We start from the raw sequence: 24341 nt of genomic DNA, 5'->3' as shown, positions 1-24341 counted from the left end.
ATCCATCCTTACTACTAAAATGTCATTCATTCACAAATATACCTCAGCTCTGTATGCACTCTTTCTCACAGTCATGCACACACAGGTTTTCTGTATGTTCAGTCCTTGTGGGACTGGAAGATTATAATATTGTTCCAGTTTGAATATTAGTAGTATATACTATTCCAGCTGGTTTTCCAATACTACTGATGTTTCATTAAGATTTCAATGACGATACTCACATATACAAAGGGAAAGCCTATGGCATCTTCTATCCCACACTGTAGTAAGTGTTAAGAAATACTATTTTTGAATAATTAGTGGGGTGCTTAATAGCTACCCAATTTAGGCAGAGAAAACAAAGAATGTGATTGTGTTTGCACAGCACCTATCACAATGCGTGCCTGGTCTACTACAATAACTAATAGATAATAGTTAAATCTCCATGGAAAATGCCTCTCATGTCTTCTTGATCTGTCTCATTTTTGACAGAGCAACTTTGTAACACTGAACTACAAAAAAATTAGGGGGAAAAAGGCCATTCACATTTTTCAGTTCAGCACTATGACAAGAGAAATTTTATTTGGAAGGCAATAGATCAGGTCTGAATACTTATATGTTTAAAAATTCATTCACAGCAGTTTAGGCTTGTATCATAGTGATATGTGTGCTGTTACATATCAATGAATGGGATGTTGACTTCTCTTGGCTAATCAACATGCTTCTCTCATTTTTAGGATGAGAGATCCATAAAGGAAAATGATGCAGTTGTGTTGCAAAAGATGAAACTCTGATTAACTAAGGGCATGTCTTCACTGGCAATGTTAAAGTGCTGCCACAGCTTGTGTAATCCCAGCATAGCACTGGGAGAGAGCTAAAAAACTCACCACCATGAGGTGCCTAGCTACCAGCACTGGGAGTTGTTGCACTGTCTACACTGGCACTTTACAGTGCTGAAACTTGCAGGGGTGGTTTTTTTCACACCCCTGAGCGAGAAAGTTGCAGAGCTGTAAAGTGCCAGTGTAGACAAGCCCTAAGACACCAATGTATAGTTGAGGCCTGGCCTGACATGAGTAATTAACACGTGGAGGGAGGCCTCATTTCTTGGAGGATAGAATTATGGAGTGTAGTGAGGCGGAGTGGCCTCCCTCTGACCGGGAGAGTGAGGGAACATTACATGCCCCTTGGAGGGCAGAGCCTAGATTGCCCCGCCCCCCTCGCTGGAAGTACTGGGGTGTGGCCGGAAGTATAAGAGGCCGGCCCTGCAGCAGAGTTAGGGGAGAGCCTGCAACTGAGGAAGCTTGTTCTCCAGAGACCCCGAGAGGAGCCGGCGCCTGGCTGTTCCCAATCCCCAGACGTGGATGACGACTGGCCCCGAGTACCCGCTGCAGTTTACCCCGAAGAGCCGGAAGAGGCCTGGAGGCTGCAGGTACCAAACCCCGGGGAGGCAGGAAGTAGCCCAGGGGCAGCCACGGAGCAGCCACCTGCAGAGCCCGATGTGGTTCAGTCAGTGTGTTGTGGCTGGATCCCTGCCAGGGGCAGCCAATCCTGCCCCTGTCAGGGCCCTGGGATGGGGTGAAGTAGGGTGGGCCCCTGTCCCCCTGCCACCCCACCCCAGGTGGCTGACCCCCTACATGGTGCAAGGAGGCTCTAGCCCAGGACACTCACCTGTGGAAATTGTTTGCTGGCTGCCTGAGCCCCTCCCAGGCCAAATCAGCCCTGATAGACTGTAGTTAAGGGCTGAATACCTGAGCTACTCCATTCCAGGCTAAAGCCTGGTATTGACTATTTACCACACAGCCCTATTGGGACTTTTCCCTGTCTTACAGACTCTGGTCCTGACCCCACAGGACTAGCCTGAGTGGCCTCCCTCCGACCAGGAAGGTGAGGGAGCATTACACAGAGGTAAACAGATAATTAGGCTGAAGTAAATAGGTCAGTAGGCTAAAAAAGACTCAATGTCTGAGCCAGTTAAGATAAGAGGGAGAAGGCGCAGGGGACCGTTTACTAGCAATGGACAAGATAAACTAGGAATGTAAAGAGGAGGTTGAGTATGCTGCACAGGGATTGGTTCCTGAGAAGTGACCAAGCCAATCAAAAAATTTGTTTGTAATGTATAGTAAATGCAATGAGAGAGGGTATGTCAAAGGAGAGGGTTTCTGTGTAACTTTGGGTGTCGGTATTCCATATACTCACCCCCTATGTTTGAGTCTGATCAGCTCAGTATAGCTTTGCTCTATGTCAAATAAAGGAACCTGAGTGATGAAATCTGGAGTTGAAGTGAGTGTTTTGGATCCCCTAGAGAAATGGATGAAGTGTTCTCCTGGAACTGGATGAAGTGTTCTAGATAAGCCGAGTGGACAGGGTCTCAGAGCGAATCCCACCACAGTGTTTACTCACTGATACCTTATAAATAAAGATACTGTATCTAGGTATAACTTTAAATAAGGAACCATTATATGAACAAGAGGCATTTATTGTTAATATCTATCATGCGCTCATGAAGGAGGAACAGATGCTGTTCACTCTAGGTTGTTTTATTGATTCATAAAACCGAATAAGAAGAGAATTTTAGTTAACACATTGCTATCACGTATATCACTTTTCTGAAGACTCCAGAGAAACTGAAAAATAGCATGGGGAATACAACTGTTGGTAATGTGGCTCTTTTAGTAGGGTACCAGGCTGGGAGTCCAGGGGCTTGGATTCTGTTCCCAGCTCTGCCACTGAACTGCTGAGTGAGCCTGGGTGAGTCACTTCATTCTCTATGCCTTCGTTTCACCTCTCACCTTTTTTCTTATCTGTTCAAATGTTAAGCTGTTGGGGGATGAGACTGCCTCTCACTATTGTCTAGTGCACAGGAAAATGAGGCACTAATCTCAGTTGGGACTCTAGGTGCCACTTTAATGCAAACTGTAATAATAAGCCTGTGAACACAAGGTACTCCATGCTCTCATTTACACTCAGGGCTTGTCTATACTTACAGTGCTACACCCGTGCAACTGCGCTGTTGTAGTGCTTAGTGAAAACTCTACCTATGCCAACAAGAGAGCTTCTCCCGTTGGTATAGTTAATCCACCTCCCCAAGAGGCAGTAGCTGTGTCGATGGGAGAAGCCAACTTGGTGACATAGCACTGTCTATGCCGGGAGTTTTAGTCATATAACCACACTCCTGAGCAACATAGTTATACTGACTTAAGTTTGTAGTGTAGGCCAGGCCTAAGTCCGGAATAACTCCATTCCAATTACTGTGGGTGATAGACCTTTTCAGCCCAGTGATTCTTGTGGTGGCTGAACCAAACCAGCAGGCTTTTGGACAAAGGATATAGGAAATGCTATTGGTTAATAATACTTGCTCTTTTTCCTTTCTTTGGTCATAGAATCAACTCAGTTTTTCATTCACTCTTTGATGGGCAAAAGCTATTTTGTTCTTTCCCAGAAACTCTTTCCTCTTCAGTGGAGCTGTGTGAAATGAAACAGTTTTAGTCCAGCAAGTGGATTGACAAATTCTTCTTTGATTTTGGTGCACATGCACCCCCTGGATATTATTTGACGTTTGAATGAATTCCAAAACTGCAAATACAGCTCAGCTGAAAAGGCAGTTTTACTTGGTTTTGGATCAAGAACATGGCAAGTTGCTTACAATTATATGGTTTCACCGGAAGCCATAAATCAGGCTCTGAAACCTGTGGAGAGTGGGGAGGAGTTCACCTGGAAAGAGGTCCTTGTTTGCTTGTAACTTACCCAACGTGTGCTCTAAATACATTGTAATCTTGTCTGTAATAATCACAAACTTTGACAAACCTTTCAGTGATACAGAGCAAAGCCTAAACAATAGTAAGTTAGAAGGGAATTCTATGTGAAAGAAGGAAACAATCCTGTAATGTTAAATTGCATAAGGTAGAGAGAAGGTGAAGCACTTCTGCTAACTGTGTTTGGAAACATCTGGTTTGGAAACAACGGAGTCTGGAAACTGTTTGGAAACATCTGGTTCACACTGGGTGTGCTCAGACATTTAACAAATATGCCAACATAGGCATCAATTTATTTGTTTGGAATGACTATTCTTACACATAGAGCATTGGGACAAGCAGGCAAAAGCTCCTTTTAGACCTGTAATTTGAAGAGAGTAAAGTCAACATCAAATCACATTGTAAATGATGGAGGTTATAAGAATACTACTGGTCACGGTGAGAGCTGGATTAAATGTTTTGGGCAAAATCTTTTTCGCCAAAAAATGCAGTTTTAGGTCAACTGAAACATTTCTTGTATTTACCAAATTGTTTCAGTTAAAAACAAACAACATTTTGAATAGAAACATTTTATTTTGACACTTTCAAAACAAAACATTTCAATTCAAAATGACTGTTGCATTCAGAATTTTACTTCAATGTTATTTTTTTTAAGGAACTTCAAAAAATATACCCTCAAAAACAAACAAAATCTTTCAAATGAAATGAAATATTTAGTTTGACCCTAATTTAACTTTGCAATTTTTGGTTTGACCAGCAAACTGACAAGTCAGAGTTAGTCACACACTCATCACAATACCCTGATGATGGAAATCTGGGTCTTTTATAAGGTCAGCATCTAATATTTGAGCCACATAGAAAATGATTATTTAAACAACAATAATAACTAATTATAATGGAATTTTATGTACATGGAATCCAGGGCCTCTCATTGAGTTCAATAGAAAAGGCGCCATTCACTTCATTAGGAGCAGAATCAGGACCAAAATTATTTTAGTGTGTGGATTTTTTTTAACCTATGCTTTCCTATAGCATTAGCACAGCCTTAGTGAGGTATCTGTGCAATAAATATAGAATGTAATAAGAATTGTACTGACAAGGTCTCTTCTCCTGCAGTATATCAATAAGTAGAAAAGCAAAAGCAGCAAAGAGGAGGCACAATCCTTTTTTAATATTATGGAAAATAGATTAGTTTTAAAAATCTGTGGCAGGGATACAAAGAAAAGGCAGTTGTCCTTGTTAGGAGTTTACCATTTGAGCCCCACCTGGGTCAGAGAGAGGACTTACAGATCCTTTGTGTTAATCATGAGAAATTTAATGTTGTGCAGTGCAGCAGATAATTACAGAAATACTTTCTGAACAATAAAGGAGAATGGAAACAGACCTAAATTCCTCCTGCATTCTTAAATGCTTCTATGTCCAGAGCATCTACTTAGAGAAGATGCAGACAATGGTTAGCACAGTATTGTCTAGGCCACAGTTTCTCAACCATCAAGGGGTTCCAAAGAGGATGGCTCTAGACTGTTCTCAGTGGTACCTGATGACAGAACAAGGAGTAATGGTCTCAAGTTGCAGTGGGAGGTTTAGGTTGGATATTAGGAAAAACTTTTTCACTCAGAAAGTGGTGAAACACTGGAATGGGTTACCTAGGGAGGTGGTAGAATCTCCTTCCTTAGAGATTTTTAAGGTCAGGCTTGATAAAGCCCTGGCCGAGATGATTTAGTTGGGAATTGGTCCTGCTTTGAGCAGGGGGTTGGACTAGATGACCTCCTGAGGTCCCTTCCAACCCTGATATTCTATGACTCTATGATTCTATGATTCTAAGGTGTGACAGGCGGTCAGGCTGTAGAGTTGTGGACAAAAGGACCATCTTTTTACTATGTTCATGTAGTGCCACTACAGTGGGCTCCTTGGTTATCACAATAGAAATAATATGAGACAGTGCCTCCCCATTCAATACCTCCTTTCACCACTGCCCTGTGCCCACTCATCTGGCCATGCTTATTTATTGTTAGCTTTTTATTCTTTATTTTGGTTTTATAAAGTAGGCAAACTAGAAATATATGGGTATAAAGGATTGTGGGCGGTAATTTGGGTGACAATAAGACATTGCTGCTCTGGGTAGAGATGGAGAAGATTTGAGATGCCCTGATGGATTCTACTGAAGGTCTGGAATGCTTTCAGAGTAACTTAGACCTTGAAAAAAGTTGAATGTAGTTAAGAATTTTACATGCAAACCCAATTTCAAACTAAGAAAATATTGGGACTTGTTCTTGAAAGCAGTGGGAATCTTCCTCCTGAAAATAACTAGCTGCACATTTCAGTATGACTCACCTATTGGGGAGACATTTTTGAGCCCATAACATGTGATACAATTGTTGTCATAATTAAAAAAAAAAGTGTAATTACTGACTGTAAAAGAACTTGGTCTGCTGTTTCCATGGAAATTGATCACACACAAGTTACTCCTGCCCTAAGGCTGGACTAACTGATGTTCCTTTGAAAAATTCTCTCTGCAAGTCCTCTCCTGTGCCATCAATTGTTGCTCTTGTGAACCCTTCGAAGGAAAGATCTTTGACAGTACAAAGAGAATTAATCTATTCTTTTCTACATGCAGGAATAAATTTGCATAAACTGAACTGGTTGAAAGAAAAGTAAAAGAGTTGGGAAGTTGTTTCAGCTTCTCTGCCTGCCTGAAAAGAAAGGGAAGGAGAAGGAGAATAATGATTATCCATCTTTGCAAAATGCTTTGAGTCTTGCAGATGAAAAAGAGCTATATAAGTATATAGCTACTGATTAACTGTTAATCATCATTAATCACAATCACTTATAAAAGTTGTAGAGACTTGCAAAGCAGTATGAAAGTGATTTACCATTAGAAAGAATGAGAAATGTGTGGCTAAATCCCTTGCACTGCCTTGAGTACCCCTTCCTCAGCACGAAAATGAGCTTAGAGACCCAAACTCTGCAATGACAAACCAGCGTAAAGCCAAAGTAATTCCATTAACCCTGCTGACTGTAGAAGAGTTCCTCTGGATTTCCACTGGTAACCTAGAATGGAGTTTGGTCCAGCATCTGTCAGCATGTCTTATGTTACAATTTTAAAATTTACCTAAATTATAGACTAATTGGTGAATACATCCAAAGTCACTGGTTATGGAACAATATCAAGAAATCCTTCTCAGGCTTGAAAATTCAACTTCTCTCTCCCCAAAAACCAAACCTAGCTGTCTCCCTACTATATATTTGAGCATAAGAGATCAGCATCACCCCTTCTCCACCATTCCTGTCTCCAGCTTCACTCAAAGCCCTTTACACAGTCCTGTCTGCATGCAGCATGTGAAGGGAGCAAGAAACTGAGGTGCTGCAAAGACGGCCCCTTTGAGGAGGACAGTGATTCATGCACAAAGGCTTTGCCCTCTGCACAGATCCAGGAGAAGAGACTATTTGTATCTAGGTAAGCTAGCCTCAACAATAAAAGCTTTTTTTATTATATCATGATGGAAAAATGGCTTGTCCTGTACTTTTTTATATAGTACATCATGTCCAAAGAGAAGCTGTACACTCTGGAACAGTTAAAAATTGTTTACTTGCAAATTACCATAGAGCATGTTATTTTCCCAGCTATATAGTGCTGCTTGTCCTTGATCACTTTCTATTTCTAGTTATCTCCAGGGAGACTGGAAAGTAGATTTTATAATTCCAGCAAATTCTGAATTCAGAGATAGTTCTACCAATTAAATCTTCTCTACCATCCCCCCACAATGTATTGTCACCAGTGTATTGTCACTAGTCATTTTGCCAGGATGGGAAATTCCCTTCCCCACTCCTTCTGCCCCTCAGCTGAGCCAATAAATGGAGCAAAAATGGCTGGCCAATCACAGTGGGAAGGGATTGAGGGGGAAAGCCAAGCAACACAGCAGTATGGCACCCCCATGAAGTTGGTACCCAGGGTGACTGCCTTGTTTGCCTGCCCCTAGAACAACCCTGTCATGAAGATAGTACGGGAGGGTTACAGTATTTAACAACATAGCCTTAATCTGCTAAAACCCAAATTAGTGATTAGTAAACATCAAATTGTTCAGAGGTTCAGTTTAGATGCTTCACTGAACCTGATTAATCTGAAAATCTGACTGGAATATTCAAGAGAAGAAATATTCTCATGAGATTTCCAGTAAGCAGCTTGGTACTGGAAATCTCTTTTGAGTACCTTTTTGTGTCCTTTAAATGCCAATTCTTCAGGTGGTGAAGTTGGAACAATCCTACTATGATCTGAAGATTTGGTAATAGGGATGAGTCAAAGGGTCTTGGGCTCTTCAATCTCTATTGTGGTGGACCAGGGAGAATAGGCAGGTACTGTTTGTTGGTTGACGATCTCCATCTGTGACTAATGAAGATCAGATGGCCAATTTTTTTAGGAAGAATTATAATAAAATGAATTTTGTGTCAGCTTGGATAATGTTCTCTGTAACCTGTTTCACAGTTCAGCACTGCTGAAGTAAAATGGCTTGGTAACTGGCACAATGAGATCCTTGAAGGCTTAAACTGACCAAGTTACTCAGTGCTGAAAAAAACAGGTAGCTCCAAACCCAGCTGAACTGTTGTGCAATCTTAATAGCAATTATACTTGCACCATAGCCATTTTGAAGGGAGACCCTATATTTTTTAAAAGAGTCCTAAATCTGTGAGAAAGAAGTCTACACCTCTGAGACGTGATGAATCCCAATGAATAACTGGATACAGCTCTCCTCAAGGCCAAATGATAGTAAGATACGGATGAGCAGTGAAGCCAGTGACTAGTCTGGCTCTACAATGAGGAATGAACTATTGTTTTGTGTTATAGATTGTTTATATTACAGGTGTGTGGGTAGGTAGGAGGGGGAAGGAAGAAGATGTGAGGATGTTTGTCCTCTTACCTTAAATCGGTAGCAGGAAGTCAGGAAGGATGGGGATAGGGATTGTTCTAGAAAGGCACTCTAGAAAGAGAAGCTTGAAGGATAGTGCTATCTCAGAAACACTGGAGTAACCATACTGGATCAGACCAGTGCTCCATACAGTCCAACTTTTTTTTTATTGACAGTGTTCAGTGCCAGATACTTTGGTTGCAAGAAGCTCTGCGTTTGCCACTTATGGTAAAATCTGTTCCCTGGTTGTTATAATCAAAAATCCTCCTCAAAGTTTCATGTTTAGTGTCAGTAGAAAGTGACCCTGTAACAGAGGATCTGGGATATTTCAATAATTTATGTTGTTGTTTTTTAAATCGGTTAAGAAAAAAGACTTAACTGGGTAAACTGGATTCAGCCAGACAAAATGATCTGTAGAAGACTAGACTTAAGTTTAGGATTTAAGCCTTTGAAAGGTGGCTTTAATAATCATTTAAAGGATCATCGTCTCTTGAGTAGAAGAGCTTCTGAAATGCAGCTGTTCCTCAACCTTTGTTGAATATGTATGAGTCTGGAGAAAAACCATCTGAGACATAAGGGTAGCTGCCTTGGACTGGGAGAAGATAATAAGTGGGCACAGAAGGGAATTTCTCTGGAGACAGAGATAAGAGGCTGTCACTCTGCTGAGGAGGGTCAGAAACTGAACTTTCTTTGCAGATGTAAGATTTTTTCTTTTTTGTAACTAGGGTAAGGAAGGCTACCTCACTGGGCTTTACAAGGCATTCAGACAGGTACATTAGGGCAATTGTTTCTATTATGCTCTCATTTCCTTCAAAGCTTCTATTGTGGGTGTTCTATGCAGCCCACTCCCAATGAGAGCAAAGGTACTTCAACCTCTGAGATGATATTCAGAAAGGCTAAGGAATGAACGAAGCCTGTACTTCGAACTCACAGTCTCTGTCAAAAGGGCAGGGTATAGGTGTCTTCTCTCACCGAGGTGTTGCAGAAGGTCATGGTTGATACATAGAAGGCTAAAAGCCAAGGAACTAGGGTGACCAGATAGCAAGAGTGAAATATCAGGATAGGGGGTGGGGGGTAATTGGCATCTATATAAGACAAAGCCCCAAATATCGGCACTGTCCCTATAAAATCGGGATATCTGGTCACCCTACAAGGAACCAAGAAGGAGGTGTAAATTGATGGCGCTGTGTGATTGCCTGACCCTTTCTGTGATTCTTTACCAGTAGGGCAATGTGCACTACATTCCAAATAGTCATTTCCATTGTTTGGTTCTGAAGGATTGATGTTTTTCCTTTGGGCAGTCTAGTGCAAACACAAGACATGATCTGGCCCATAACTTTCATGTTCTATTTTCATTTAAAATAATTTTGTTGTGAGGTGACTATTAGATGGTTGTATACTGTGTGTGCATATTAGCTTTCTGGTGAATACTGTCACAGCAGAAACAAATGAGACACATTCACTCTGGTATAGCTTTTGTTGCACTCGTGCCATGGTCAAATTTTGTCCTCTCTGTTGAAATTCAACAGATAATTTTCCCTACCCTTTTCCTGAGTTGGAATCATTTGTGCTCTATCTGTTCTTGGATTTCAGAACAATATTTAACTGTTAAAAACATTTCAGAGCTTGAAATGCATTTTACATATGGATTTACACCCCAATTTTTGTGTTGTATGATTCTGTTGCTGCCTGCACTACTCCTTGATAAGCTTGTTGTTACTGATTCTGTAAGTGCTTCTTGATTAAAGTCAACTATTATTGAGTGGTGAAGTACAACCACCACAGTTCTATTCTGTCAAAAATTCACTCTGGAAAGAATCCCTCCAGATGCATGAGTTTTACGTCTCCCCATCAGGGAAGTGTTTGTTCTATACGTTATTTAAAAAGATTTAAAAGTGCCGGTTCACAGCTTATTCTAAATATATTACTATACAAGGCAAATGGAGTGATGAAACATGAATGAAAATGTGTGCTCTGCATTCTTATGGCTCAATCCAACGCCCATTGAACTGGTTGAGAGCCCCAAGGGGAAATTTTGCCTCCCAAAACTCCTCCACAAAAATTTAGTGCTCTGACCACAGCAAACCAGTGCTCCTTGTCAGGGGCAGTATTTAGGGAGCCAAAGCAGGGGCTCTAGGTTCTGTGTGTACCAAGTAACCCAGTATAACGCAGATAAGGGCATTTAGGTGTGGTATGGGCTAGGGAAGGAGCAGGGCTGGAGGATCAGTGATGTCACATCTGCTAGCTCTCCTCCCACCACTGCCCAATGGAGAAGGCAAGCCCTCATGGGGGTTTGCCCTCAGCGAAATGCATGGGTATATTAAGCATGTGCTCAAAATGGAGGTTCTTTGAAAATTTGGCCTATATTGCCTGTTAAAAATAACTCTCATTCACGTCAGTCCTGGGCCTGGTTCTTCAGCCCTTCTTCAAGCTGATCAGTACTTTCCTGACCAGTCCTGTTGAACCACAATGGTATTTTTCAGGTGCCTATGTGATGTTGGACATAAAGGCTGCAGAGCTAAACCTTCATTAAGTCTTGTCAAACAGATATAAAATATTTTTAAAAAACCAATAACTCTCTAATGTTTTTGGTCTAAATAGATGGACCAAAATCATCATTGTCGGTAGTGGAGTGATATAAGAAATGAATTTGGTTCCATATGTCTAAATTACAACTGAACATTTTTTTAAATCAGTTGCACAACCAGCGAAGATGGGAGCGTGGCCGTATAATAGGAAAACACTGTCCACTGTTCAAGTACAGTTCTAAATATGCATGCTGTTTGTGGTCTTTTTTCCTAATATTTTGTAATAATTATTTGTAACCTAAATTTGCTCTAGTACATAAATAAAATAAAATAAAATAAACCCACCCACCACAACAAAAAACTCTTAGCACGGGTAAGAACCATATCAATAATTTTACAATTAAAAAAGTCTTTTCATTTCCATCCATAGAAAACCATAAGTCTGCTGTTTCTGGTGTCTTTGACCAACCCCTCTGGAAAATTCTCTCAAAACAGAACTAAACATATTTTGAAGCTGTCTTCTCCTGGTGCCAAACTCCAAGTTAAACCTAGGGAGGAGGAAGGAGCAGGGACGAACTTTCAATAGAATAGATTAATTTAGTCACTGTAGCAGTCTGTATTTTAATCTATTAGAAAAACAAGTTCATTCCAGCCTTGGCAGACACCAGTTGCCATGGCAGCCTGCGCCAGGTGGTACTTTTGCACATAGTTTTTTGTATACGAGAAAACGTTCAGTCTTGGGAGATATGACTATTGTCGCTAGTTTCACTTATGTCAGGTTCTTGATAGAGAGAGCTGTTCAAGCAGCCAGGGAATTTACTGTCTGCTTTGATCTCTGATTAGACTTAGTTCATGAGACAGAATAGTTCCCTGGAACCCAGATATTGGTGTTGGGCTTAGATTTCTGAAAGAAGGGGTTGCCTGCATGGTCTTTATTAATTATTATTATTCTTTGCATTACCATAGCACCTAAGAGCCCTAGTCCTGGACCAGGGCCCTATTGTGCTAGGTGCTGCACAAGCCAAAACAAAAAGACAGTCCAGGTCCCAGAGAGCTTGCTATCTAAGTATAAGATAGAGACAACAGATAAATACAGACAGAGTGGAGTACAATGAAACAATATTGGTTAGCATGATAGGCAGTGGTCTCAGCACACCAGCAGTCTAACTGTTGTCAAGTTTTTTGTAGGCACAATGGCAAAGGAGAGTTTTGAAAATAGATTATGAGATTGTTGTGCAGATTTTTATGGGGAACTCGTCCCAGAAGGGGAAGCATGGGAGAAAGCACAACAGTGTTTGTCTGAAAATTTAACAAGTGGGCGGTGGAGGCTAACATAAGCCCAAGTTGGAGGTGGGATCTTGATAGTGAAATGTGAGAGAGATTCCATAAAGGGCCTTGACAGTAAAGACAAGTAGTTTGTGCTCGATGCAATAAAGAAATGGCACCACTAGAGGGATGCAAAGAAAGGGGTGATGTGGTCAAAGTAATTGGCCAGAAAAATGATCTTTGCAGCAGCATTCTGAATGGATATGGGTGGGGCAAGATTGCATTTGTTAAGGCCAGAGTGAAGGAAGTTGCTGTCATCAATCCATGAGATGATGAGAGCCTAGACAGGATTTTTAGCTGTGTGGCTGGATAGGGAAGGCCCTATCTTAAAGATGTTATACGGAAAGAATGAACAATATTTAGGCACAGCCTGGGTATTAGAACCCAGGCAGAGGTCCGATTTAAAGAAGACATCTACGTTATGTACCTGAGTGACAGGCAAGAGGTTGCTATCCACAGTGATCAAGAGTGGAGGTAGTGGGGAGGGGTTGGGATGAAGATTAAGTGCTCTGTTTTAGCCATGTTGAGCTTGAGCTGATGGCTAGATGTTAGAGAGACAGGCTGAAATTTTGCTTTGGACAAGAGGACCCAGTCTGTAATAGAGAGAGAGAGAGAGAGAGATCTGTGAGATGTCTGCCTAGGGATCGTAATTGAATTTGTGTTGCAGATGAGATTACCCAGGGAGAAGAGAAGGGGACCAAGGATAGAGCCTGTCTTCCAGGGGTAGTGTTTACCTGAAAATAAAACAAGCTACATTTAGAATATACCCAGATTTTGCATCTCTAATGTCTTCTACCCAGGGAAGCTGAACTGCAAGGCCCTGTATATCTGCTACCACTTAGTAGAGAGGTGATACTGGTGTCAAATGAAGGGAAATAGTGTTTTAGATACGATGCTTACAAGTTCTAAGAGTTGTAAGTACCACAGATAAACAAAAATTGCAGACTTGGGCTATAATGTCTCTTCAGGCTGACAAGTAACTAAAAGCCAGATACTAAGAGGAACTAAATCTCTCAAGGGTGAGCCTGGTGATCTAATTATGTAGGACTTGTAGCATACAGATAATGCTGTTAAAGGAAGCAAGTGTATTGGAGAAAATGATATTGAATGTACTCTGTACTGTACATTGAACATGACAGAAAATGTATTTTCTGCACTTTCTGAAAGCTTCAGGGTGTTCAGCAGGGCTAGGTGGAATTTTGTCTTGAAAGCTATTACATTAAGAAATTTGAGATGCATTAATGTTGGAATCAGCTATATTGAGAATCATTTTAAAAAACAAAAACAAATGTTGGTAGAGATAGTGCAGCTAAAGAAATATTCACCGTGGCTGGGATTTTCAAAAGACTCTAAAGGAGTTAGGTCCCCATCTCCCATATGTTATATTCACAGCATACACTCACAGAAGTTGTATCACCCTTTTCTATATGAATATCATTGCTATAATCATTAGAGATACAGAGAAGAAAATACAATCAAGATATTTAATGACTCTCCACTTCATATTCTCCAAGCACTGCATCCCCACAAGTGTTTGACATTTGCACTGTACTTGTAGTGACTTTTATTTAAAAAAAAAAAAAAAGGAAAAAAACTGAAATGAACTATAGTGCCATCATCCAAACTGGTGTTTTTTATAGTGACACTTTATTGATCCAGAATGCCACCTTGGTCGTCAGTAAATGACTGTATATTTATTTTCCTCCTTTGTGCTCTTTTTCTTTCTCAACTAAAATGAAATATTATTTTTCAAGCTGTCTTGTTTGACAGCTGGGTCGATTGGAACTTCCTTCAGTTAGAATAAAATGCAACTGTCACTTATAGAAACTCTTAATACATGTTAAACATCTACCTGAACTGAATACAGTAAACCTCAAAAGATCATTCTGAAAATCATAAAATAAAACGATACTATAAACACTAGTGGTTAAAAAAAGAGAGAGAGAGAAGCAAGGACAGCACTGAAAGTTGGTCTATTCAGGAACATATGCGAATTGAAGAAAAAACATGTTGTTGCATATTTTCTCTCCATTTATTTTAATATGAAGGCCATGAACAAGAGCAATGGACAGACTAACAGCTTGGCTATTAGCATCAAACATATTTCAGGAGACACAGATGCAGGCTGTGGGGCAGGGACTATTGCTTTTTGGTTTATAGAGCTGGAGGAAAGGAAATGTCTAACTTAGGGTTTGGTGCTGCAAAGTGCTGAGTACCTTTTGAAAAATGGTTTCTTGCATTATTTCTCATTAGGAACCTTTTTAAGTAACCATAGGCAACAGGTGCTTTATTTCTGAGGTAGTTATGGGATAAACAAATATCTTAATGACCCTTTCAAAATTTATACAGCCTTTGACTGTGGTATGATATACGGCTTCTACTCTTACAAATTAGTTTAATTATTTTAAAGCTGTATGGTGTTGACTTTATTTAATAATAGTGTAGTTCTAGTTCTCATTTATGTTTTTATTTTTGTGCTTGCTATAGTTACTAGTGCATTTGAACTGCAGTACAAATGATGTCCCTATCATGAGTCAGGACCTCATTATACTAAGTGGTGTGCACATATGCTCTTCTGTTTCCCAACGAGTCTTACACATGCATGTCTCAGGATTATCCGAACAAAAAAATGTGGCTCACACACTAATTTACTGGGGACAGAGTTCATCAGAGAAATGCTTGTGATGACTCTCTTTTGGGGGAGCCGATATCTAACTCAGTTTTTTTGTGTATTGTAAAATATCAGTTGGAATTTACAGTGCTGTACTGCTCAATACTCCAGGACATGCAGCAGGCTACAAAACTTGAGACCTTTCCAAGGTTTAACGATCTGCTTCTCTTACATGCTGAAAAGAGTGTAAGCACATTGTAAAATACAAAATCTTTTAATTAACTTATTTACAAGCATGACTTTTGGGTGCACTGAGAAATTTGACGTGGGCACATATAATATCTGTTTTCAATTATAAAATGATTTATGCTGTATCCCTTAAACAATATCAGTACTAGGACTTACAGGACTAGGTGCTATTAGTCCACTGCTTAGCTTTTTCTTTCAACCCCCTTTTTACAGTCCCAGGCTGTAGGGCCATTTGCAGCCATTGCCATGCTAGTATTTTCAAGGATGAACTTGGGGTCCAGCTGGGCTTCTGTTAGGTTCTGACACCACCCTGTTCACATGTACTATACTTTCTCCTCCCTATTGTACCATTTCTTCCATAACTGTCTTGACCCACCTGACTCTCTCTCTCTCTCTCTCTCTCTCTCTCTTTCTTCTCTATCCTTTTAAAATATGAGTAGTGTGAATTTCATCCCATTGTTAAGGAGCCACATGGAGGGTGCTCTTCTATTTTGTTCAAAGAGAAATGTTGGTGTGTGATTCAGAAATAATGTCAGATTCCATCCAGGTGCAGGTTTTTGGGAAGAGGCTTGTGAAGGAGGCTCAGTGTGACATCTCACAAAATCAAAACCAAAACATGTCTTATTGTGTTGTTCATCCTCAGGCTGTAAAGACAGGCTGTTTATTTCCTCTCCTTTGATATTTCATTTCTAAGATGAACTCCATTATTTGTAAGTTAGTTTGAGTCCATGACAATTTTTGAGGTGTTAATAAGCTTGATGTTGAAATCTTAGCATATTCTCAAATATCAGAGCGAGGATCCCTTGAGCTGTAATTAAAGTCCCCAAGCAAAAGATTTGTGAAGCTGGATCTAAAGAAGTGAGTCCATCTTCTACTGTAAACTCTTTGGTGCAGGGAGTTTCCATCTGTGTTTATACAGTGGCCAATCCCATGGAAACCAATATTGATTAGGGTTTGGGGTCACAATGGTAATAACCCCTCCCCCAGAAATCTATATATATATATATTCAAATCATGAACATTACAACAAAAACAAAACCTCAAGCCTTTGAGAACTAGGAAATATTTGGCTAAAGTTTTTTTTAGTTGGTTGCATGGACTCCTGCCATTAGGAATTTTAAGCTCTCTCCCCGCGGATATGCCGGGCTAACTGGATGTCCTTGGGCATGATGGTGACTCTTTTGGCGTGAATAGCGCACAGGTTGGTGTCCTCAAAGAGCCCCACCAAGTAGGTTTTGCTGGCCTCTTGCAGAGCCATAACGGCCGAGCTCTGGAAGCGCAAGTCGGTCTTGAAGTCCTGGGCGATTTCACGCACCAGGCGCTGGAAGGGCAGCTTGCGGATGAGCAGCTCAGTGCATTTCTGGTAACGGCGGATCTCCCGCAGGGTCACGGTGCCGGGCCGATAGCGATGAGGTTTTTTCACTCCTCCCGTCGCAGGAGCACTTTTACGGGCAGCTTTAGTAGCCAGCTGCTTACGGGGAGCTTTACCCCCAGTAGATTTGCGAGCTGTTTGCTTTGTCCTCGCCATTCTCACTAACTACGAAAAACTACGAAAAACTCCTTTCAGACAAAGTTAGAAGAAACCCACGTATTTGAAAGTGTGGATATGCATGATTAGAGTGCCAAAACAATCTTAACTCTGCTCTAGTTGTGTCTCATTGACAACAAGAAGAACCTCCACGACAGTCTTATCTGTACATAACAAACAAGTTCATTGCGTCAGAGAGCAAGAATGAGAATTATTATTTTTATTACAGTAGTGCCTAGGGACCAGCCAAGAAGGAGTACTGTTTTTGGGTGGGGTAGTTAGGAGAGGAGAAGCTAAACAGATCACCAGGGATGGGGAAACAGAGACAGAGAAGGGGAAAAGGGTATGAAGTCAGGGTAACCTAAGCTAAGGTGAAGAGACTGTGGAGTGGAGCAAACAGCCAATCAGACCAAGGGAGAGAACACCCTGCTGCAACCCGCCTGAGGCTGCTTCTGGGTCTGCTCCCACAGGCTTCAGTTTCTTTGGCCCCTGGAGCTAGCTCCTCCCTGGAATTTCTTATTCCACTAAACCCACATAGAGAGGGGTGCACGGTTTGGGCAGGGGAATGGGGGAGCTGTGAAGTCTCAGTTCAGTGGCTTATGTCCCAAAATTTCAAGTGGCTGAAGTGGGATATAATAAAATAAACCAATACTGTAATTATGTTTATGGGGAAGGTTTGGTATAAGAACTATAACAATAACGTTCAAAATAATGAAAGAAACTAAGCCCAATAAATGTTTCTTTATCTGTCTTCACCACTGACAAACAATTCTGAAATGACTGTTAGCTACCAGATTTGTTTTTAATTCACTTTTTAACTAACTTTGGTTTTGGCTAGAACAAAAGTTAGTATTTACCTGCATAAGAGCAACTGCTTCTGTTACTTGGCAGTGTGTTCCTGTTGCCTGGTCAAACAGGTATATGGTACATTTTGCCTTTTTGCACAGTTCAGGTGAAGGCTGCCCCTAGAGACACTTCAGGTGAGCAGAGCGATTGATTTTTGCCTCCTGTACAGAACCTAGTGTATTCCTCACCATTGTTGCCTTTTCATACACGTTGGGTCCAGTTTACTGGTGGAGAGGATTTTTTCCCAATGAACTTCTCGTGCTGGTTATTATTTTTGGTAATATGCTGAATTGCCTTTCATAAGATGCATTGCTGTAGGGGATTAAACATATGAATTTTACAAGTTTTGAAAGCACAGAGAATCTTGCCTGGGCACTTACTGAGTCATTTATTAGAGGTGTTTTATGACACAATTCAGGAAGTGCATCCCAGGTTGACAATCCCTAATTTGAGGAAGCAAAGGATCTATTTGTTACACACTGATCACATCAGGAAATCGTTCAGTTACGACCTCTATATCATGGAAAGCTGCAGATAAATGATGGGCTGGATTAACAAAAGCCAGGATTTTAAGTACAGGGTCTTCTAAAGGCATTGCTTTTTTCAAACAAATTGCATGGCTTCAACCAAAAATATTTTATATAACCTTGTATTGATCGTGTTTTCCTTTCTTATGTAGTTATGTGTCTCACAGCCCACAAACACTTCAGATGAGGGTAACTGCACAGAAGAGTCCTTGTAATTTAGTTCTGTAATATCTTTTGCTTGCAGCTACCACAGAGGGTTGCACAAATCTCAAAAGTGTATTTTTGAGCAGGATCATCATTGCTGGGTGCAAAAGTTTGGAGGAGCAAGTTGAACTTTTTAGACATGGGCAGCACAACTTGGAAAAACAATAAATACACCTTTAACAAAGGATTCTCGAAGCTAATTGGGAGTTGAGAACACTCAGCGCCTGCACATTTCAGGAGGCACACGTAGGACAAGGCCAAATATTTGGAGCTGGTTCTCTCCCCATTAAGCCTTCTAATCAAGCTTTGTCCTTTTGTTCCCTCTACCACTCCTGGAGCAGCTGTACCACAGGGGGCAAGGTATTCAAGTTCACCGTGGGGGGACTACAACAGGAGTTAGTGGACAATCACCCAGTGCCATGTGACAAGGATATTAACCTTTTATAGCCCTGACTCATGTTGTGTGTGACTGGAGCAGGGAAACAAAAATCACTGTCTGGCCAGTATGTCATACCTTCATTACAGGAAAGCTGCTGGTGAGTGGAATGTCATCTCTAAGTTTGGGATTTCCTGTGCATATGGGTGGTAGATTTGGCTATTTAGTGTATCTGTGGTTTTATACTTCTGCAATATGCTGCTGTTCTGTCAGAAGATCCATCTGTCTAGGTACTTACATGGCCTTCATCATCATAGTATCGGCAGAATTAAAGGGTACAGAATTAATCAGCCAGGCCTCTTCAGCAGGATAAAATCTTTATAACCATAAAACAAAACAAGTTACCTCAGCAAAACCAAATGTAAAAATAAAGGCCCTTTTCACGCTGCAGATTTAACCCAGAGCTCAGATGTGGTGTGAGCCCTGTATTCCCATAGGCAAACTCCCTTCCCTGTCTCCTCACACAGCAGTTTTATCTTACAGAGCTCTAGTGCATGGGGGAAGGAGGGTTGTGGGAGAAGGGAAGTTAGCTCTGAACTAAACCCTTACTTACTGGGGATTGCTGCTGCACCAGACTCAGCCCTTCTTCTGTTTTCCTGTCAGGTGTCAAGGAACGGCTCATTAAACAATTCCCAAATGAACAAGATGCTCCCAAGTGCAATGACTCTAAGTGCCATTCCCCCACACTCCTTTTCTGTTCTTTCTAGTTTCTATTGGCTTTTAGTTTTGTATTTTTAAAAATACTTTATAGTGGTTGATGAACAAAAGTGTTATTGTCTCCTGCTGGTTTTTTCCCTCTAGAATTGTACTTTTTTTTTTTTAGTGGTTTCTAAGGCAGAGCTGACACAAGTGCATTGAAGCATGTTGTCAGGCCTGCTGATGGGGCACAGCATTGTGGGATGATTAATGATTATGCTGGGGACTTACTGTCTACTTGGTCTTATTGCTGATCCCTGAGACACCTTTCACAAAAATCACAGCTTTTGTTTAACTAATCAAAAAAGCTAGTGGAAAAGCAACTGTCCACTGCTCAATCTAGTTTCCCAACATCTGGCACTAAACTCTGCCAGCAATGAGGATGATACTTGGGTGACAGTGGTGTGTCTTGGAGCTCAGCATCATCTGCAGAATAGTTATGGATCCTTCTTGCTTTATCACAGGTCCTTATGCAGCGCCTCTTACCATAACACTTGAGTGCCTTACACTTTTTAAAATATAGTTATCTTTGCAACACCTGTCAGGTAAGGAATTATCTAGCTTACAAATGGGGAATTTAGGCACATAGACATTAAATGACATGGCCAGCATCACACAGGAAGTCTGTGGCAGAGCCAGGAGGCGATCTAGGTTCCATTGATTCCCATACTAGAGCATACTTGGCATGAATATAAAAAACAGTAACTTTGTCATCAAAAAGAAATGTAAAGGACTACTGCTACCGCTAACAATAAAAGAATATAATCCAAGGCATCTGAGTGATTTAAGGATTTTTTTAAGACTCTTAAAGCAGCTGTAGTTGTAAGAAGTGGTGGTGGTGATGATACAGAAAATCCATTGTGGAGGGGTGTGAGGGGAATAAAACTATTCTGAAAAGATAAGGAAGCAAAACAAAATCTAATTTCCTGTAACTGTAGGGAGCTGTGCTGCAGCTGAAACTGTTTTGCTATGTGATGTGCAGTTCTGAAATGTAATCAGCATCTCCTAGACTTTCACTGTTCCTTAGCCTTATTGGCTGAAGGCAAATCAGAGGAGGAGCATGCCTCTGAATACTTTTTCACCCTCTACACACCATAAAACAGGCAGCAAGCGTACACTGCCTGGCAGAGTGGTGCTTGCGGTTTGAAATTGGTTTCCACTCAGCAGCAGTCACTTGAGTATTTTACATTTACCTCTCCTAATGGAAGACCAGAAAATACCTGAATGCATCAGTATATATAAGCTATGTTGGGGGGGGAACCAAAACAGCTGTAGATTGAATATCATGGAACTTGATAACCATGCTAAAGGTGGTGATTATTAGAAACTGCATCTGTAAGAGACAAAACCAGCATTTCAGAGTCTGAAATCCTGCTGTTTGATATCATGCTAGAGTTTTAACTGCTTTCTCCCTTGGAGGCTTTTGTGCTAACTTTGCAAGTGAAAAGTCTCAGGACTACAAGGAAACTAAAAAGAAACTTGATATTTAAAAGGCAGCAAACTGGAAAAATACCACTTGGCATTGGATCGGCGCTTCATAAGATGAACATCACACACCACCATGGCATGCACCAGCCTCTGCGCTTCTGGAACCACAGCTATGGATTGCATGGTGGTGCCAATGAGTCAAGTGGAAAAGGTTACTCCTCTGGGGGGTGCTATGAGCAACTTTTTGTAGCCCCGGAAGTGTTTGTGACTCTGGGCTTCATAAGTTTATTGGAGAACATTTTGGTCATTGTGGCAATAGCCAAGAACAAGAATCTGCATTCACCAATGTACTTTTTCATCTGTAGTCTGGCAGTGGCTGATATGCTAGTGAGTCTGTCAAATGGATCAGAAACCATTGTAATCACTCTGTTAAACAATACAGACACTGGTGCACAAAGTTTCACCGTAAACATTGACAATGTCATTGACTCGGTGATTTGCAGTTCCTTGCTTGCATCCATTTGCAGCCTGCTTTCAATAGCTGTGGACAGGTATTTTACGATCTTTTATGCTCTCCAGTACCATAACATTATGACAGTGAAGCGTGTAGGGATCATCATAACATGCATCTGGGCTGCTTGCACGGTTTCAGGCATTTTGTTCATCATTTACTCAGACAGCAGCGTTGTCATCATCTGTCTTATCAGCATGTTCTTCACCATGCTAGTTCTCATGGCCTCCCTCTATGTCCACATGTTCATGCTGGCCCGACTGCATATCAAAAAGATTGCAGTTCTTCCAGGGACGGGCACCATTCGTCAAGGTGCCAACATGAAGGGGGCCATCACTTTGACCATCTTGATAGGGGTTTTTGTTGTGTGCTGGGCCCCATTTTTCCTCCACTTGATTTTCTACATCTCCTGCCCCCACAACCCATATTGTGTGTGTTTCATGTCCCACTTTAACTTGTACCTCATTCTCATCATGTGCAATTCCATCATTGATCCCCTTATCTATGCATTCCGGAGTCAAGAGCTCAGGAAAACCTTCAAGGACATCATTTGCTGCTGTTGCCTTCGAGGGCTTTGTGACTTGTCTAACAAATATTAAATGGAAACAGAGAAACTACTGTGCCCACAGACCTCTAAACCTTCTAGTACTTTTCTCAACAGAACCTGGGCTACGTCTTTAATAATGAATCTCTCTCTCCTGCAGTTATAAGTCTCATTCATGTACAATGTATATCTCTGTGTAGTGCCTGTGCAAACTACAGCTGTGATTATTTAACTGTGTGGGGAAAAAACCTCACCAGTCTGTAAGTAAAAGAAAAATGTAATCTTTCTGGATTGTGAAATACTAATAAACATGATCATCTGTAGGTCCTAGATGTTGGGAAATAAGTTAATTGCCTTGCTTAAAATACATATATATTACTCTCCACACTTATCCTAATTCTGTTAACCTAAAAACCAAAGGCAGTTAGTTACTTTCATCCATGTATTAAATTATACACACATCACATGAAAATTTAAAATGTAGTTAGGCTAATGACGAGTGCTTTATATTTTATTTGTGTAATGGTGTATTGAATTATATATTTTAAATTGACATGTTTCATTGAGTTAACTCAGTTCAATAATTAGCTTCATCATAAGGATTCAAAATAATTGAATAAAGCTCCTTTCCACTGATGCATGTACTGTCAAAAATTAATAAGATTTTTACACCCTGGTCACACAAGGTGATAGCTAGATATATAATGTTTTACAAGATAGTGATTGCTGTATGACTGAGGTTCAGCTCAGCAAGTGGAAATACTTTCCTAGAGTGACATTTAGTGCTGGATAAAGTTGCCAGACTTAAACCACTTGTTTATCCACAGAACAGATGTAATATGGATAGGGTTGACAGAATTTTTGATTTTTTTAAATAATTTTGGTGGATAATATCAATGTTTATTTTTAAGCATTGTTTCCTATTTTTATCAATTTAAATTTTCACAGTTGTGGGAAATTATGACAGTCAGACAATAATTATTTCGTAACAATACATGTTGAGATTCAAAAACTTAAAATTTTATAATCACTAAAACACAAATTGTCAATATCACATGTCAAAATATATCCAGTAAAAAGCCTTAAATCAAACTCTAAGTTCTCAAGCAGCATTTTTCTTACTTTGCCTCTCTGTAAAGTTTGATTATTATTGGAGATATTTTTTCATTGGTTTGAGTGTTTATGGTAAAATCAACATTTATTGACATTTACCAATAAAAGTCTAATCCTTCCAAGCCTAAATATGAGCATTGACAGCACAAGCTTCTATACATAGACTTACCTTGGTACCAGGGGATCTATCTCGAGGGTTAAAAGGCAACTTCAGTCTCTGAATATTTTCTGTCCTTACCCTCTCTAACAAGACTACCAATATGGGTGTCACTTGTGGTGTAAGTTGAGTGCAGGCACCTTTTAGTATACAAATAATACCACAGCATTCAACAGTAATTGCTCCAAATTCTGCAGTACTGCTATGTAAGATGTAGTGGTTCACACCATTATTGTAGAATATTGTTTATAGTACTTTCTTTTTTAATAAAATCACCTGTCAGCTAGGACATGGACTGAGATGATTAATTCATTCCTCGTATGCCACTGAGCTAGACTAGACTGTCCTTTGGACATTGCTTGGGGAGACCGTGTAGTAAAATGGAAGGGACAATGGCTTGTGAGTCTGGAAACCCTGGTTCTACTTCCAGTGCAGCCAGTGACCTGTGTCTAATCATTTTGTCTCTCTGTTCCAAAAACAAACACTATAAACCCAAGGAATTCAAAGTTAAGGGAAACCTTAAAATAAATACAAACATGCTCAAGTATGAAAATGCACAATTAGTGCACCCAAGCAACCTTAACTCTTCTCTGCAATGACACCAGGCAATAAATATATGTTTGTGATTAAAGCTTGTTAATATTTTTGTACCCAAATTAGATTAAATTGATGTTTAAAGACACATTACATTTTTTTAAATTTATTTCATGCTGTGGAGCCATGTGAAAGCATTTTCTTATCTTAACCTTTCCGTGAAAAAGATGCAGATTCCACAAGGGGAAAGCAATTATTTCATCAAGAAAATTCTATTTTCACAACAAAAATGTCAAAGCTACACGAATATTTGCCCCCAAAGTGCTTTTTCACAATATTATTTCCCTCTGGATTAAAGCAATTAATATTTAAACACAGATTTTGTAAGTAGAGTGCCATTAGTTTATAGAGGTATAGTGACTTTTATGTGCAATTTTTCCAAGTTATTTTATTTTGCAAAGGTTATAA

At 40.3% G+C, this 24341-nt stretch overlaps 3 protein-coding genes across 3 annotated transcripts in view; 2 read left to right on the top strand and 1 right to left on the bottom strand.

Annotated features, from left to right (window-relative positions):
- Positions 1 to 1351: 1351 nt before the first annotated feature.
- LOC123364485 (glutamate decarboxylase 1-like) overlaps positions 1352 to 24341 on the top strand; it is a 125205-nt gene continuing 102215 nt past the window's right edge. Inside the window, exon 1 of the mRNA XM_045006665.1 lies at positions 1352 to 1408. The gene's annotated coding sequence lies outside the window, so the exon portion shown is untranslated. The remainder of the gene's footprint in view (positions 1409 to 24341) is intronic.
- On the bottom strand, positions 16467 to 16890 carry LOC123364487 (histone H3.2-like). Its single transcript, XM_045006667.1, has one exon. The coding sequence runs from the start codon at positions 16875 to 16877 to the stop codon at positions 16467 to 16469; it is 411 nt and encodes a 136-aa protein (XP_044862602.1). The 5' UTR covers positions 16878 to 16890.
- Positions 21096 to 22124, top strand: MC4R (melanocortin 4 receptor). The gene has a single exon (XM_045006666.1). It carries the CDS (start codon positions 21129 to 21131, stop codon positions 22122 to 22124), a length of 996 nt encoding a protein of 331 aa, XP_044862601.1. The 5' UTR covers positions 21096 to 21128.

Source organism: Mauremys mutica, chromosome 2, assembly GCF_020497125.1.
Source record: "Mauremys mutica isolate MM-2020 ecotype Southern chromosome 2, ASM2049712v1, whole genome shotgun sequence".
Lineage (NCBI taxonomy): Eukaryota > Metazoa > Chordata > Testudines > Geoemydidae > Mauremys > Mauremys mutica.
The sequence above is the reverse complement of the archived record's forward strand: the minus strand, read 5'-3'. Positions and strand labels throughout refer to the sequence as shown.

Coding starts and splice junctions, on each gene's coding strand:
- LOC123364487 (XM_045006667.1), bottom strand. CDS start 16,877: ATGGCGAGGACAAAGCAAACAGCTCGCAAATCTACTGGGGGTAAAGCT.
- MC4R (XM_045006666.1), top strand. CDS start 21,129: ATGAACATCACACACCACCATGGCATGCACCAGCCTCTGCGCTTCTGG.